The sequence below is a fragment of the Cuculus canorus genome, unplaced genomic scaffold (genome assembly GCF_017976375.1).
Source record: "Cuculus canorus isolate bCucCan1 unplaced genomic scaffold, bCucCan1.pri scaffold_71_arrow_ctg1, whole genome shotgun sequence".
NCBI classification, from domain to species: domain Eukaryota; kingdom Metazoa; phylum Chordata; class Aves; order Cuculiformes; family Cuculidae; genus Cuculus; species Cuculus canorus.
The window spans coordinates 291,176-306,169 of record NW_026527849.1 but is presented as its reverse complement, the minus strand read 5'-3'; the positions used below and the strand labels follow the sequence as shown (position 1 = coordinate 306,169).

The window sequence follows — 14,994 nt, the reverse complement described above, 5'->3', positions numbered from 1 at the left end:
TCAATAGATTAAGTTTATTTATTTATTACCAAAGTTTATTTATTTATTACCATCACTAAAAAGATACCAAACTACTTCTGTAGACTTTAAGGATGCCACTTTGAAAATGTATGCTTTGTTAAGAAATAAGGTCAGTATTTACCTGCCGATATGTGCCACGTCTCTCGCACCCAAGCAGGGGTTTTAACAAGTAGCGTCCTGCCTGCTAATAAACAGCTGAGCGTTTTACTCAACCAGCTTTGCTGTAAGTCAGCAAGGCTTGAAAACATATTAGTTTTAAATTCCTGCTTGGCCAAATAAGCAGTTTTGCAATAAAGGACTTATCAATTTTCCATTAAAAATAAAGCAAGAACAAAAACGGTGCTTTTTCCTGCAGTGAAACCGGCTCATCAGCAGCCAGTAAGGTCTCTCCTCAGAGAACAGGGTCAAACACAGAGATTTAAAAAATGCAAGTGGTGATATAAACCAGCTTCCTTAGAGATGAACATCTTGTTCAGTAGCCAGTCTTTATTTCATTAATTTTATCAGACTAATTAATTTTATGGATTGTAAACCAGAAAATGGTTTTATGTGTAACATAATACATGAGTAAAATAACATTTATTTATAACCGGCTTCACAGGATGCTCTGGAATTTTATCCCCTGAATAGTTTATTTTCTTTCTCAGCTACCAGCAATCGGCAGAAAATCTGCCAGGCTGAAATGTTCACAATAGCTTCGCTGCCTTCCTAAAAGAAGAGGTGGCCTGCGCCCCTGGAAGCACTAGAATAAAAACAGCTCACTCCATGTACTGAACTCCAGAACTTCTCTACTATCACATCCATTTGCATGTGGAGGTAAGGAAGTGAACATTCGTTCCACTTCTAACAGGTACCATTAACCACTCCTAAAAAAATAGTTGTTTTTCCTGTAGCAGACACAGGGAAAAACCTCACTGCCTTTGCTGTAAAGGAAGCTGAGATTAAACACGGTTGGTACCTTCACCATTTTGAGAATTTTGAAGTAAACTCATGTAAACTCATGATGTAAACTCAGACGTAAACTCATCAACATTATCTACAAAGAACAAATGCTGGGTGAACTTACCATCTCTAAGAGAGAAGGAGAGAAGGTCCTAAAAGAAAACAAAGGAATATTCAAGTTAAAACTGACGATATATGCCTGGAGGTATGAAACCAGGGGCATGAAAACCCATTAAATCATAACTATGATTAATTATTGCAGCATGTCAGTTCATAAACATTGGAAGCCAGCAAGCTACAGCTCAGCAAGGCAAGACAGAGCAAAGCTAGGTGCTTCCAGTAAAAAAATTGTCCATAAACAGGTGGAAACAGCAGGACAGAAGCAGATAATGCTTGGTACCTGCTGAAGCATCCTGTATCTTTTGTTATTAATGATCTTGTTGCAAATGAAAACACCATGGTTACATTGGACTTCAAAGTTTGGAGAAACTGTGCTCTAATTCTCCTGCCTCTCTAATGTCCTCTGCTCGCTCTAAGCCATGCAGAATTTTATTTTCAATGTGAGAAACAGCTTTCATCGCTGCTCTAATGGACTAGTGGCCCCACTTTCCTTTGGTGTTCTGGGAATTCACAGCTCTAGGTGGTAAGGTTGAAGTGGCACGGGTTCTTTCAGACTGAGTACGCAAAGCCAGAAAACTCAATTTATGGCCATCTGTCAAGGCTGAGGGACATGGCTTCTTGTGTTGGCTTTTCATCCTATAAAAATTGGAAAAACAGATCAATCCAATAGATGGTTTCTATAGACAAATCCATGAAAAAAAAAAAAAAGAGGCCAGGGTTTTTACTATGTTCTCCACTTTTACTGTCACTGAATAAAGTTTAAGTGCATCACTAAGCATTGCCTCAGTCAGACTGCTGCCCTTTCCTACGCCTAATAAAGCACAGCTGAGTTTTACAGAGAATTCACAGAATCATAGAATGGTTCGGGATGGAGTGGACCTCAAAGCCCATCCAGTTCCCATCCTTGCCATGGGCAGGGACACCTTCCACTGGATTAGGTTGCTCAAAGCCCTTTCCAACCTGTCCTTGAACACTTCAGGCGATGGGGCAGCCACCACTTCCCTGGGCAACCTGGGCCAGGGCTTTCCCACCCTCACAACAAAACATTTCTCCCTAAAATCTCATCTCAGTCTCCCCTTTTTCACTTCAAAATCATTCTCCCCCATCCTATCTCTGCTCTCCCTGACCAACATCCCATCCCCAGCTTTCCTGGAGCCCCTTTCAGTATTGGAAACTGCTTGAATGTCTCCCCACAGCCTTCTCCAGGCTGAACAACCCCAACTCCCTCAGCCTGCCCTTGTACGGGAGGTGCTCCAGCCCTTGGATCATCTCCGTGGCCTCCTCTGGACTCACTCCAACAGTCCACGTCCTTCCTGTGCTGAGGATTCCAGAACTGAACACAGGGCTTCAGGTGAGCTCACACCAGAGCAGAGTAGAGGATGTGTTTATTTCACACACACTCCCCTACTGCCAATATCTGAGTGGCTGTTTCCACCCACAGACAAAGCTGCCTTTTGCTTGCTTGTCCTGCACCTCCTAACAGGATAAGCATTTCCAGAAGGCATCTGTTGGGCTGGGCTCTGCACAAATCAGCTGCCACTGCTCCTTCATCCTACACCCCAATGGCCGGAGTGATCACCAAAGAAAAGAAAGGTCCTACTTGCTGTCTCCAGTGTGTAAATATCCTGTTTAATTAAATTAGCCACTGGGTCAGGTCTCTTCTGTTCCCCAAGTCACCATGCTGCAGTAAAAAGGCTTCTTTTTGGCAATGAATATTCTGTGCATGCCCACAAGCTGCAGACTGTCCCCCTGGATGCTTGGTGGGATGTGGGAACTGGAGACATTAATTCCCACAGGCAGAGGGAGGAATGTAACCCTGGCTTTCCAGAGCTCAAGTTCTGTAACCACACAGGTATCAGACATGTGGGCACCATCACCACCTCCCCTCCTGCTGTGGTTTGTGGGGAAGAGTTGGCACCAAGGTGTCAAAGCCCAGGTTCCAGGCTCGGAGCCCCACATAGAAAATGGACCAAGCAAAGAGCCTGAAGTCCAGAACAAGGTGAAGCTCACAACCTTGTTGCCATTATTTTCCATGGACTGATGTGAGCAGTCTCTAGAGCAGGGCTACTGGTTTGTGCAGAGACTGTTTGCAGGCAATAAACTCACCCTTGTGTGTTGCAAAGGGAGCTGTGGGGGTTAGCTCAGGACCGGTACAACATGCCCGGTATCGTCTGTGGCACCGAATATCAAATAATCTCTTTTAAAACCCTAGCCCAAGCATTTACATCCATGCATTTCAAACAGTGAGGGAGGGATGGAGGTAATCTGGTGATAAACTGGAACTACTGTTTTTATTGCATCTGTGCCAATTCGCATGCTTAAGTATTTCTAACTGGTGTAGGCTTTGCACGTACTGCTGTGCACTCACCTGGAATCCAATCAGCACTGATTAGATTGGTTCATGAGTTGTTTGTTTTCCTCCTCTAAGCAGCAGTTACTATATTTCAGTCTTGTTCTGAAGTTGTTGCTTTCAGTCTCCCTATAAACTCTGCCTGTGTGACTGAGGACCTTCACAGAGAGGGGGAAGCGATCTTGACTCAGTCTTTGCCAGCTCTCTATGAATTGCTGCAAGTTCAAAATCCATTTCCTCAACAACAGAGAACACCCAATCCCCATCACAGTGAAAAACACAGGAAAATGGGCACTCTGAGTATGTTCAGAGCAGAAAAAAATTATTCATTATAAGAACTTTCAACATTTTCTCACCTATCATCATTTTTGTGGCACTTCCTTCTCATACCACACCCACAGCCTGTCTGCTATGACTACTGTCCTTAAACAACTCAGTTAACCAACGCTTGCCTGCCATTAGTCATCTGCAATGACATAAACAAAGATAAAAATCCATAATCCTCTAATTTTCATCAAATCAATGGTGAGACTCCCTCCTGACCTCATGCACCATCCTCCTAAGTAAAGGAGGGCATTCAAAATGCAGGCACTGGTGCTACCAGGACCACTGAGCCACTGAGCAATGACAGTACATGCTTGTTAAACAAACAGTAAATGTGGCCTCAGAAGCAGCCGAACACAAAGAACCGAGAGCACCATAAAGCAACAGATCAAGAATTCACAAAGCTTTGTCCCACAGCTTGTTTATCTTCAGGTGAGCAGGAAAAAGCTCATCTCAGCCAGATTCACCGATATTTCCCACGTGGCAGGATGCTTCCCCAAAGACACTCTGCAAGCCTCTGCTGCCTCGCAATACACAAGCCTAGTTCCTTTGACAAAACCAGTTGCCTGGCCCATAAACACAGCTGCATGATGTAATGATGCTGTGGCGTTAGACTGATAGCTATTCCCAAGTTTTGCTTTCAGTTGTTCACAGAATGGTTATTTACAGCTTCTGCATTCCACCAGAATTCAGGTGAAAAGTACCTCAGGTCCCTGCGTCAGAGCAAAATACCGCGTGCTCCCATGGATCCAGAGCCACCTCTCTAAAAGCACATGGAGCCCTTATGCAACGCAAGCTCAGAGCAAGCGCAAGCTAAATTTCACCAAAATTCATATACTCAGCCGCAATGCAGAAAGGCTTGCCAAGATCTAGAGAATCCATCCAGAAGCAGAGAGAACAAGGGAACTAGCCTGGGAAATAACAAGCCATCTAAACGCAGCAAGAACTGAATGTGGATTTACTGATTTTGAGCGCATAACTGGAAAACAGCTGCTCTTACTTTAGATCTGTCCTAACCTACTAATAAAGCTTAAGATTCTCTGTTGCTGTGCTCATACTGTTACCGGCTTTTGGGTGCTGTAACATTCAGATGTTTGAAGCAGATCCCCCGAGGCCTTTTCTGGACTGAGTAGGAGACACGGAAGATGGCTGACATATGGGAGCTGCTGACAACCAACTCCTATCATGTATTTTCTTACACAGCTCTGTTCTCACATTTGCAGTTGTTGGGCTGCTGCTGCAGGTGGGTGTGTGATAACTATTACTCTGAGCTCTGTCCAGAGCTCTGTCTGCACGCAGCATGTCTCGCTATTTCCTTGTGTGTGGCAGACAGCATGGGACATGATGTGGCAGTGGCCACGTTATGCATGGCAGCAGCAGCCCTTTGTGCTCTTCGCCCTGCACATTAGCCTGGATCAGGAGATAACTTCCACAGCCGAGACTCTGCAGCAAAAGTGAACACCACCAAAATACTTCGTTTCTTTTATCTTATATCAGAATATTACAAAGTAGTCCCAGTCTCAATAACTTATTGCCTTCTGGACAAGGCTGACTGGATAAAAAAAAAAGAGAGTCTGGAAATTGTGCTATTTGGAGCATGCAGGTAGAGATGTTTTGTACTACAGGTGTGGTAGCTTTTAAACAAATGAAAACTGGGTCTATCATAGTCAGTATTTCACCAAAATCTGTAGAACACACATATGAATCAAAAGCATTGCAATAATACAAGGTAAAAAGTCTGACAGCTCTCTGTAAACAGAAAGCATGAAAGACACAAGATATTAATCGACTAGACAGTAACTGTGCCTCATTTCATCACTTCCATGAGCTGTTTATGGATACAAGGGCCGCCAGTCCCCCCTATGGCTGCTCAGAATTGTAAGCATCTCAGATATACGGATTTTACTCCTCTGACTGCACATACAGAACTTCAGTTTCAGACACATATGACAAATCTCTTCTGCAAAAGCAAACAAGGGTGAAGGAAGCGTATGAACTTACCTGTGTAATGACAACTGGATTTTCTTTCAAGAAGGGATCCTTCAGCAAAATCTGGGTGAACATTTCTGTGCCCTCACCTCCTAAGCCACTGGCAAATGCTGTCATGGCAGGCAAGACAGCTTCAGGCAGGTCAAGCCATTTCACAAAGCCCTCAATGAATCCTGTCCTGAAGGAGCTGAAAAGCAACCGCAGCAGTTGAGGCTCCATAATGGGGTATATTTGCAGACTTTCAGATGCTGATCTGCTGCTGTTCACGCAAAAATCAAAGCATCCTAAGAAGTCAGCAGAAGGTGAGTTGCTTACACACCTGGCTAAACAAACAAGCAAGCAACCTGAATGGGGCCAGCCCTCTCTTCAACACACTGGTTGAAGTCTGCAGTATACAGGGATGCAACTTGTGCTGAAGTACAAAAGCTGTAAGAGAGAAGTCAGTACAATAAAGAAAACACCAAATAGCAAAAGGGTCTTCCACTCCCTTGGCTTCAGAAGCCCCCGCCAGCATTTGTACCAGCTCCACCCAAGCTGCCACCCAGTGCCACCTCCTTTGCTCGCCCCTTCCCACCTCAGGCAGTACCTTTGCTCTTTTTCAGGGAACAGCCATGCTAGGGATATCCCACAAAGTGCCGCATAAGCAAATCTTCCTGGTTCCCCCAGCTGCTGGGCCAGGAGCACACATGGTTCCTTTCCACCTGCCCGCTCAGCCCTGCTGTGCTGTTTCGAAGGCCAGCCTTTCCACTTCTCCTCTGCGGCCATTTTTACCTGCAGGTTCAACACGGAAAAAGCAGAAGAAAAAATCCAAACACAATAATCAGTTGGAAACCAGGAAGCAAGGAGATAAGTTGCCTTTGCTTTTTCACTGTCACACTTGCTGTCAGTATTAAGTCAAGCCCAGCTTGTGTACCTTCCCGCCCCAACATGGTGCTGTGGACAAAGAAGACAACGGGAGACCGGCACTTTACCAGTCCTCACAAGTTTTGCACAAAATGAGCAGCAACACTTCACACAGTGAAAGAAGCCCTCTCCAAGATGTCCAGCATCTGGGCTCCACTCAGGCATATCGTTCACACATTTACTACAAAAATATCATGTAAAAGAAGAGCTCTGCACCTGGTGAGGGACCAGTACAGCTGGTGGGAAATCATTTGCCTCTCTCATTCTCGACCCAAACTGCTACTTCGGTTATTTGCTGAGGGTGTTAAGAAAGTTGAGTGCAGCTGCAGCCTCTGATGAATACTTCTAATACATCCCATGGACACTGCTAAGCTTCACTTGTAATATTCTCTCCTCTATACAACTTGCTGCTGCTTTTTGCCTGAAGACAAGATACTCGAATCTTGTGAATACAGACCCAGAGTAGAGCCAAGACATTTCTTTTTAGAATGCAGACGTGTCTCCACTTTTTGACTTCACGCTTTCAACTTAATGGCTCCTGACTGCTTGCTGGAGCTCCCCTGATGATACAAGCAACTAGTCGAGATGACTGAAATGAGGCAGAGGAGACAACAGCTCATTTCACAATTCAGCATGGGTAACAATCTGCTCCAAAGCTGCTCATCACCTGTAATTTCTACTGACTTCACCAAGACTCAGTTGGTTTCTGAGGGGCCCCAATCACCTATTTCATTATACACTTCTATCTATATGTTTCCTTTCTCAGAACCCTGTAGGAAGGAAAGTGGTTAAACAGGAATTCGGAGCCCATACAGAACTGAGTACTGAATCTCAGGGAATGCAGATACCATTTATGGAGTAGTTTAAGCGTCCTAGAAGAAAGAAATGCAGCACAGGAGCAACTCTTTCTAAAGAGATTTTGTTGTCCTCATTCATCTGTCATGGTCTGCCATCTTACCTCCCCAGTCAAAAATGTATGTGAAGGAATTCCTGTTTCTCAAGGCTTGCACTGTTCAACTGCTAATGGTAACCAAAAGGAAAATTCATCACTCGAGGGCCAATAGTTATGGTAAGTCACACCCCTCTCCCTGGGAGAGCTCAGCCCCTCATAACACACATCTCATCTGGCGCATGGGCCTAAGGCATCTTGGCCCGTTTCCATGGAAACATCACATTCCAGCAAGATGGGAGCACAGAGTCCCGGGGAATAAATAAACTGTTATTTCCGTACCAACCAGAGAAGGGAACAGCCAGATTATGCTACCTTGGAGACAGTGGGTGACTGGGACCAATCCTGGCCCTCGTGGGCCCGTTCTGGTGCCAATCTCAACGCCTAGCAGCATTTACACTCACTGAACTGCAGCTGCGAAGGCACCAGATGGGCCTCCCCACTTCCTATGACTGCCTAACAAAATCCCAAGAGTTATATTAGCTCAGGAGCTCCAAAGCTCTTATTTGGACACCCAAATCCATTTCACATCTCTTATCTCCCTAAAACATCCAGACTTACAGACCAATTTGCCCAGAAATAACCTCATCCTTAAAGTTTCAATAGCTTTGCAATTACTTGGCATGCCTGCTCACCTCTGACCACAGATTTATTAGCTTGTTATGGGAGAGGGCACTGAAAAGAAAATCCGCTTCCCTGCTGGGATAGATTAATTGATTTGTTAACACACGTTCATATGAAAAGTAAAGCAGCAAAAAAGGATTCTGAAACACTGCAACTGTTTAACCTTTTTCCTAATAACATAAAAAATGTGACTGATTGGGGAAGTAACACCACAGTGTCTTCTGGCACACAACTTTATCGCTGTTATGCAAGAAATCATTCATGATGCTGAGCATCTAGAATACAAAGAGAAAGGTTTTAAAAGACTTTGCTCTGAAGATGCTCTCATCAGCACACTCGATGTTCATCCCTCAACACCCCTGTCTCCATCCATACCCAGGGAAAAAACGGGCTTGGACTTTCACACATCCAGCAGAGAAAGGGCAACACACAACTTAGTAAAGAAAACTTGGGCCAAAAAGTTTTGCCATTAAAGCCACAATGAGGAAATTGAAAGCTAGGAATATATCTCAAAAGTTATTTACAGCTTGTGGCACAAGAATTCACATTTGTCTCAAACAATGTGATTCAGCAGTCAACAGCATTGCTCTAATCTGAACTGTCACTTGAAATTTTTTAACGCTTCCAGCACTCACTTTTCACACAAAGCCTTTTTTGGCTTGATAGTTGGTCTTGTCTTTTATATAGCGGCTCCTGCAATCCTATTTGGGAAGCAGAAAGATAATCCTTTTGTGGATCTAACGCTGCACAATATACATGTGCTCTCTACCACTGGAAGCAGAAATACAAAGCTTCTGATATCTTATTCGTCCTAAACTATGAAAGCAGTGACCAAATTGCTGACCGGTTAATCTCATGCCCTCAAAAGTTAATGAGGCATCTCATTAACTTCAGAGAAGTAGCTGTAGGTAACTATTCAGATGGGGCTGGCCAAAAAAAATCCCTTACCCAGGCACACCAGTGGAGAGCAGACACACTGTGGCTAGCATTGGACACTGTGGCTGCAGAAACACTGGGGCAGATGAGGCCTCCTGGGGACTTGAGTGGGTCCCTAGAGCCACACACGTGCTTGCACGCCAAGAGACACGCCAATTTTAATCCGTAGAGACAAAGTTCATACACAGAATGAAATTAGAACCCAGTATCTTGCTGGAAAAACACAAATGTGATACAGACGCCACTGCAGATAGTGCTAATATAAAACATAAACTGTAAAACACCTGGACTGTGCTTGCAGCCCAGAAAGCCAACTATGTACTAGGCTGCATCAGAAGTGTAACCAGCAGGGTTAAGGGAGATTCTGCTCCTCTAATTTACTCTGGTGAGACCCTACCTGGAGCCCTGTACCCAGTTCTGGAATCCCCAACATAAGAAGGATATGGAACTGCTGGAATGGGTCCAGAGGAGACCACGGAGATGACCCAATGGCTGGAGCACCTGCTGTCCGAGAACAGGCTGAGAGAGTTGTGGTTGTTCAGCCTGGAGAAGCTCTGGGGAGACCTTAGAGCAGCTTCCAGTACCGAAAGGGGCTCCAGGAAAGCTGGGGAGGGGCTGTTGATCAGGGAGGGCAGGGAGAGGATGAGGGGAAGTTTTCAGCTGAAACACGAGAGATTGAGATGAGATTTAGGGAGAATCGTTTTGCTGTTGAGGGTCGTGAGGTTGCCCAGAGCAGTGATAGCTGCCCCATCCCTGAAGGTTTTCAAGACCAGTTTGGATGGGACTTTGATCATCCTGATCCAGTGGGAGGTGTCCCTGCCCATGGCAGGGGTGGGACTGGATGGGCTTTGAGGTCCCTTCCAACCCAAGCCATTCCATGACGCTATGATTCCGTGAACGGGGATTAGAGACCAAGGGGAGGAGGAGATGGGAAAGCTAAAAGCTACAGTAGCTGCAAAGCTGAGCGCGCTCGGTTTTTCCTGGCTGAGGCAGACAGGGGCTGAAGCGATGCTCACGAAGGGATGTGACCCGCAGAGAGAAGTGGGAACGCCTCAGCTGGGAAAGCTGCGAGGATCAACATCTCCACAGCTGCGCGAGTTCACTTTTACGGCAAATCCTTCGTGTTTGAAATGTTTCCTGACAAGGATACAAGTTTTTTTAAACAGAAAGCAACACTCCTGGCACGCACTGAGGAGCCCACCCGCAGCCTCTCAGCTGCGGAACAAGGTCCCGCCCGCTCGCCCCTCATCCCGCAGTGCCGTCCCAGCCGTACCCACCCCGCTGCCCACTCTCCCGACCCCACCTGCGCCAGCCCGGCTCCACACGGCCCCGCCACTCCCTTCCGCCGCCCGCCCCTTCCTGCCCGCTCTGCCCTGCCTGCGCCGCTGCGCAATCGGCGTACGGGCTGCTCTCGTCTGATCCGCGCAAGATGCGGACGGTGGGCGAGGCGCGCAATTTGCGTAGGGCGAGGGGCCGCGCCGCGCTGGCCTTCAGCGCAATTTGCGTACCGTGAGGGGCCGCGCCGCGCAACTTGCGTACGGCGGGCGCTGGCCTGCGCTCCCCTAAGCCAGCGGCGCAGTGAGCCGCGGAGCTTGCGGAGCGGCTGGGGGGATGGCGGGGGGTGTGCCGCCCCGGCCGGGCCGTGTTCAGGTCTGGCCCTTTTAAGGGCGGGGTGGGTGAACTCATAAAATCACAGAGTCGTTTGGGCTGGGAAAGAATTCTAATATCCAATTCAAACCAGCCAGCCCAACCCCACGGTGCCTGCTAAACCACAGAATCACAGAATGGTTTGGGTTGGGAACTCAAAGCCTCTCCAGTTCCAGCCCCTGCCATGGGCAGGGACGCTTCCCACTGGATCACGATGATCTAAGCCCCATTGAAACAATGGCTTTGAACCCCTCCAGGGATGGGGCAGCCACCACTGCGCTGGGCAACCTGGGCCAGGGCCTCCCCACCCTCAAGAGCAAAACATCTCTCCCTAAGATCTCATCTCAGTCTCCTATCTTTCAGCTGAAAACTGTTATCCTTTGTCCTATCCCTGCATTCCCTGATGAAGAGCCCCTCCCCAGCTTTCCTGGAGCCCCTTTCAGCACTGGAAGCTGCTCTAAGGTCTTCCCACAGCCTTCTCTTCTCCAGGCTGAACAACCCCAGCTCTCAGCCTGGCCTTGTGCAGGAGCTGCTTCAGCCCTCGACCATCTCCGTGGCCTCCTCTACACTCACTCCAACAGTTCCATCTGCTTCTTATGTTGCGGACTCCAAAACTGAACACAGTGCTCCAGGTGAGGTCTCACCCGAGAGGAGTAGAGTGGGAGAATCCCCTTCCTCACCCTCCTGGTCCCACTGCTTTGGATGCAGCCCAGGATACGGTTGATCTGGGCTGTGAGCTCACATTTCCCGGCTCACGCCAAGCTTCTCATCATGCAGCACCCCAAGTCCTTCTCCATGTGCTATACCATGTTCCCAAGTGCCACATCTGCACATTTTTTTAGCCCCTCCAGGGAAGGAGACTCCACCACTGCCCTGAGCAGCCTCTGCCAGGGCTTCACCACTATTTCAATAAAGACATTTTCCTCATATCCAATCTAAATCTCCCCTGGCACAACTTGAGGCCATTTCCTCTCATCCCGTCACTTGTTACTTGGGAGAAGAGCCAGCACCCACGTCACAACAACCTCCGTTTCCCGGACCTGCAGACATCGATAAGGTTTCTCCTCAGCCTTCTCCTCTCCAGAGGAGAAGCTATACTGTGAGATGGGTATAGCTGCTCCTTCCTCACAGCCCACCTTTACCCACAATCATGAGCCTTGTCTGCCACATTGCTGAATTGCTTGGGCTGCAGGGTTGCCTGGGTGCCGGTCCTTTTGCTCCCCTGGAAGCTCCTCTCCCTCTCTGAGAGGGTTACAGAGGGAGACAGGGATGTGCAGATGATGAAGCTGCTCCCAGTTTGCTGTCCTGAGATGCAGCTTTGCCAGATCCATAGTAGGACAGTTGGGTGTCTCGGAGGCTTATCTTGAGGAAAACAAAAGTATCAGTGCTGTCTAAGTTTGTGCTGTGTCACTGGGTGGGACCCCACATGAGCAGACGCTGAAGCATGCACTCAGGCAAACAAGAGGACCTGTGTGTCAGGTTCAATAGCAGCAGAGTGACTGGCATGGGCAGCTTCAGAGGCTTTGTTCTGTGTGGTTCACTGGCCCTGCAGAAACTCCAAGGCTTGTGAGTTCACTCAGCAACCCAAGCATGAGGCTCTCGCATTGTGTTTGGGATGTTTAAAAAATGCATTTGGTGTCAGAGCAGTCTCAGGCTGGAACCCCAAGTCCAACATGTTTTAACTTTTGGAGAAACCTTTTTTTTTCTTTTTCAGGGGCAGGAGAGCAGTTTCTCTGTATGATTGCATGTCACGAAAACAAAACTAGTTTTGGTTGCTTGATATGTGGGGTAAATGACTTATATTTTAAAATGTACAATGTTGGACTTATAAATAAGCATAAGGCTCAATACGAGCTGCCAATGTGCACTTGCAGTTCAGAAAGCCAACCATGTGCTGGGCTGCATTCAAAGCAGTTGGGCCAGCAGGGTGAGGGAGGGGATTCTGCCCCTCCGCTTTGCTCTGGTGAGACCCCACCTGGCGCCCTGCATCCAGTTCTGGAGTCCTCAGCACAGGAAGGACATGGAGCTGTGGGAGTGAGTTCAGAGGCCACTAATTTGATCCAAGGGCTGGAGCACCTCCCATGTGAGGACCTTCCATGTTAGGTATAGGTATTTTAATCGCCATCATGTGGTCATTAAACATGACATTGAGGTTCTCAAAGAGGACTCCTGTTGATCCCACTTCGAGTGCAGGAGGTCTGCTTTCCCCATGACTCAGGGAACTGCACAACACGGTGGACAATTTGCAAATGTTTCACAAGAAGCAGGGAATCACCTGAACAACAGTTTGTTGGTTGCAGCTGAATATTTACTGCCTGGGCCTGTTTCTCTGTGAACCTCTCTCTTGCAGGCTACAGTGCGGTACCTAATCACCATCCGAAATTGGGAGGCATCTGGGTAAAGTAAGCAGGGCAAGGTGACTTGGAGCTGAAACTTGCTTGCCTGGAATGAATTAAAACTGAGTGCAAGCAAATCCTTTATGTTTTAGAATAAGAATACAATTTCTCCATAAGTAGAGTTGCTGCTTCCTAGGTTTGCGTTGTCATCAAGCCTTATCTTGTCAGATAAGAACCAATGGCTGTCACCAAGGTATTGTGTTGTAGTGCCCCAGGACTCCCACGGACATGCACGAACTCAGAATTGGCTGCCTTTTAGTGGCTCTCAAGGGCTGAATAAGCATTTCTGTTGAACTGCTGAACGCAGCCATGTAAGGTGTTGATCCAAAGCAGTGGGGCACCCTGGCCGTCCATGGCTGGCAATCTCCCAGTCTGGGTCCACAGGGTTCTTTCAGAGTCAGTCTCTCTGGTAATCACACTGCGTGCCTGCCTCCTGCCCACTGGCGTGTGCTGTCTTGAGGGAAGCCCTTTCTGTCAGCCTGAGTTTTGGCACTGCAGAAATGAGTGTAATGAAACTAAACGCACCCTTTGGGAAGGGCAGAGTGATAGGTAACAAACAGATTGTTCCCGTTCCCATTCATTCTCTGGTTTCAGTTGTTTGCACCCACGTGCCAACAATTCCACGCTGGCTGGACAGGCTCTGCTGTGAGTGATATGAAGGACAAGGGCCTCTAAAATCTTCATTATGTGTCTTGGCTGATGATGGCAAACTGATACAGGCTGCCATCTATGCACCGCTCTGGAGCTGGTGGTATGCGGTGTTTTGCTTGGTCTCTTTCCTTCTTAGGCAAAATTCCTCAAGTTTTTTGGTTTTTTTTTTCAATTGGGATGATTACATGGCCCTGGTCCAGGTCATCTTTGTCATCTTATCTTTAGGACAGCTTGTTTCTTCCTTGCTATCTGGCCATTTAAGTGAGATCAGTGTTCTGTAGCAATTAGTACATGCTTTTCCTTTAACCCTTCTAACATTCTGATGCATTCACATGCCCTACGTACAGGGCAATATTGCTATATTAATATTTATATTAGTTAATTGAATAGTATTTATATTCATTAATTTAGCAACATGTGTCCCTGCCCATGCCAGGGAGGTTGAAACTGGATGGGCTTTAATGTCCCTTCCATCCCAAACCACTCCATGATTCTATCTATGATTCTATGATATATTTACATATTAATATACTAATATATTTGTTACAAACCTTTACAGTGCCCGTCACCTGTTAGTGCTGGTGAACGGAACTTGACGGAAAGATGGTGAGCTGAAAGACTTGGCAGGAGTTTCTGAAATTGTTTTCTAGATGGGTGAATATCTACTCGAGTCTTTGTATTTGGAATAATACAGTTCAATGAAATATTGGGGTTTAAAGCTACCTGCCTTTTCCCAACAGAAGAGCTTTTTCTGGTTGGATATTAGGAAATGTTACTATGCAGGCGCTCTGCAAAAAGCCAGCTTCTGTCCAAATATATTAAGAAAAACAAAGCATTTATTTCTCTTGCAGGTTCATGTTCTTAGGCAGAAAACAGACCTGTTTTTTCCAAGACTCTAGGAGGACAACTGCTCCTTCTCCTCTCAGTCTAATCTCTTTTATCTGTTGGTGAGGCACCATGTGTGTTTATATATTGAGCGACTAGAGAACAGCAGTTTCCATTCTTATCAAACACAAATATTTGCCAGAGGCCTGATCCAAGGTCTACTGAGATCTGTGGTGCTCTTCAAAATATAACGTAACTAAGAGCAAACTTCTCATTATTTTCCAATTAAATTTTATTTGGGTTACAGAATATTTTAT

The 14,994-nt window shown here is 46.7% G+C and overlaps 1 protein-coding gene across 8 annotated transcripts in view; it reads right to left on the bottom strand.

The window, feature by feature from the left end:
* Positions 1-10,780, bottom strand: part of LOC128850783 (transmembrane and coiled-coil domain-containing protein 4-like) — a 33,973-nt gene extending 23,193 nt beyond the window's left edge. For 5 of the 8 annotated variants that reach the window (XR_008448074.1, XR_008448073.1, XR_008448072.1 and 2 more), the window contains exons 1-4: positions 6,866-7,585; positions 6,333-6,517; positions 5,759-5,933; positions 1,088-1,115 (exon numbers count right to left, since the gene is read on the bottom strand). Coding sequence is in view for 5 of the 8 variants with exons in the window: in XM_054055775.1 (XP_053911750.1) it covers positions 1,088-1,115; positions 5,759-5,933; positions 6,333-6,517; positions 6,866-6,913 (436 nt within the window). In the remaining 3 variants the exon portion in view is untranslated. Of the gene's footprint in view, positions 1-1,087; positions 1,116-5,758; positions 5,934-6,332; positions 6,518-6,659; positions 6,782-6,865; positions 7,586-9,555; positions 9,607-10,666 lie in introns of those variants that run through there. The other 3 variants (XM_054055774.1, XM_054055772.1, XM_054055773.1) reach the window with 3 other exon arrangements.
* Positions 10,781-14,994: the final 4,214 nt, after the last annotated feature.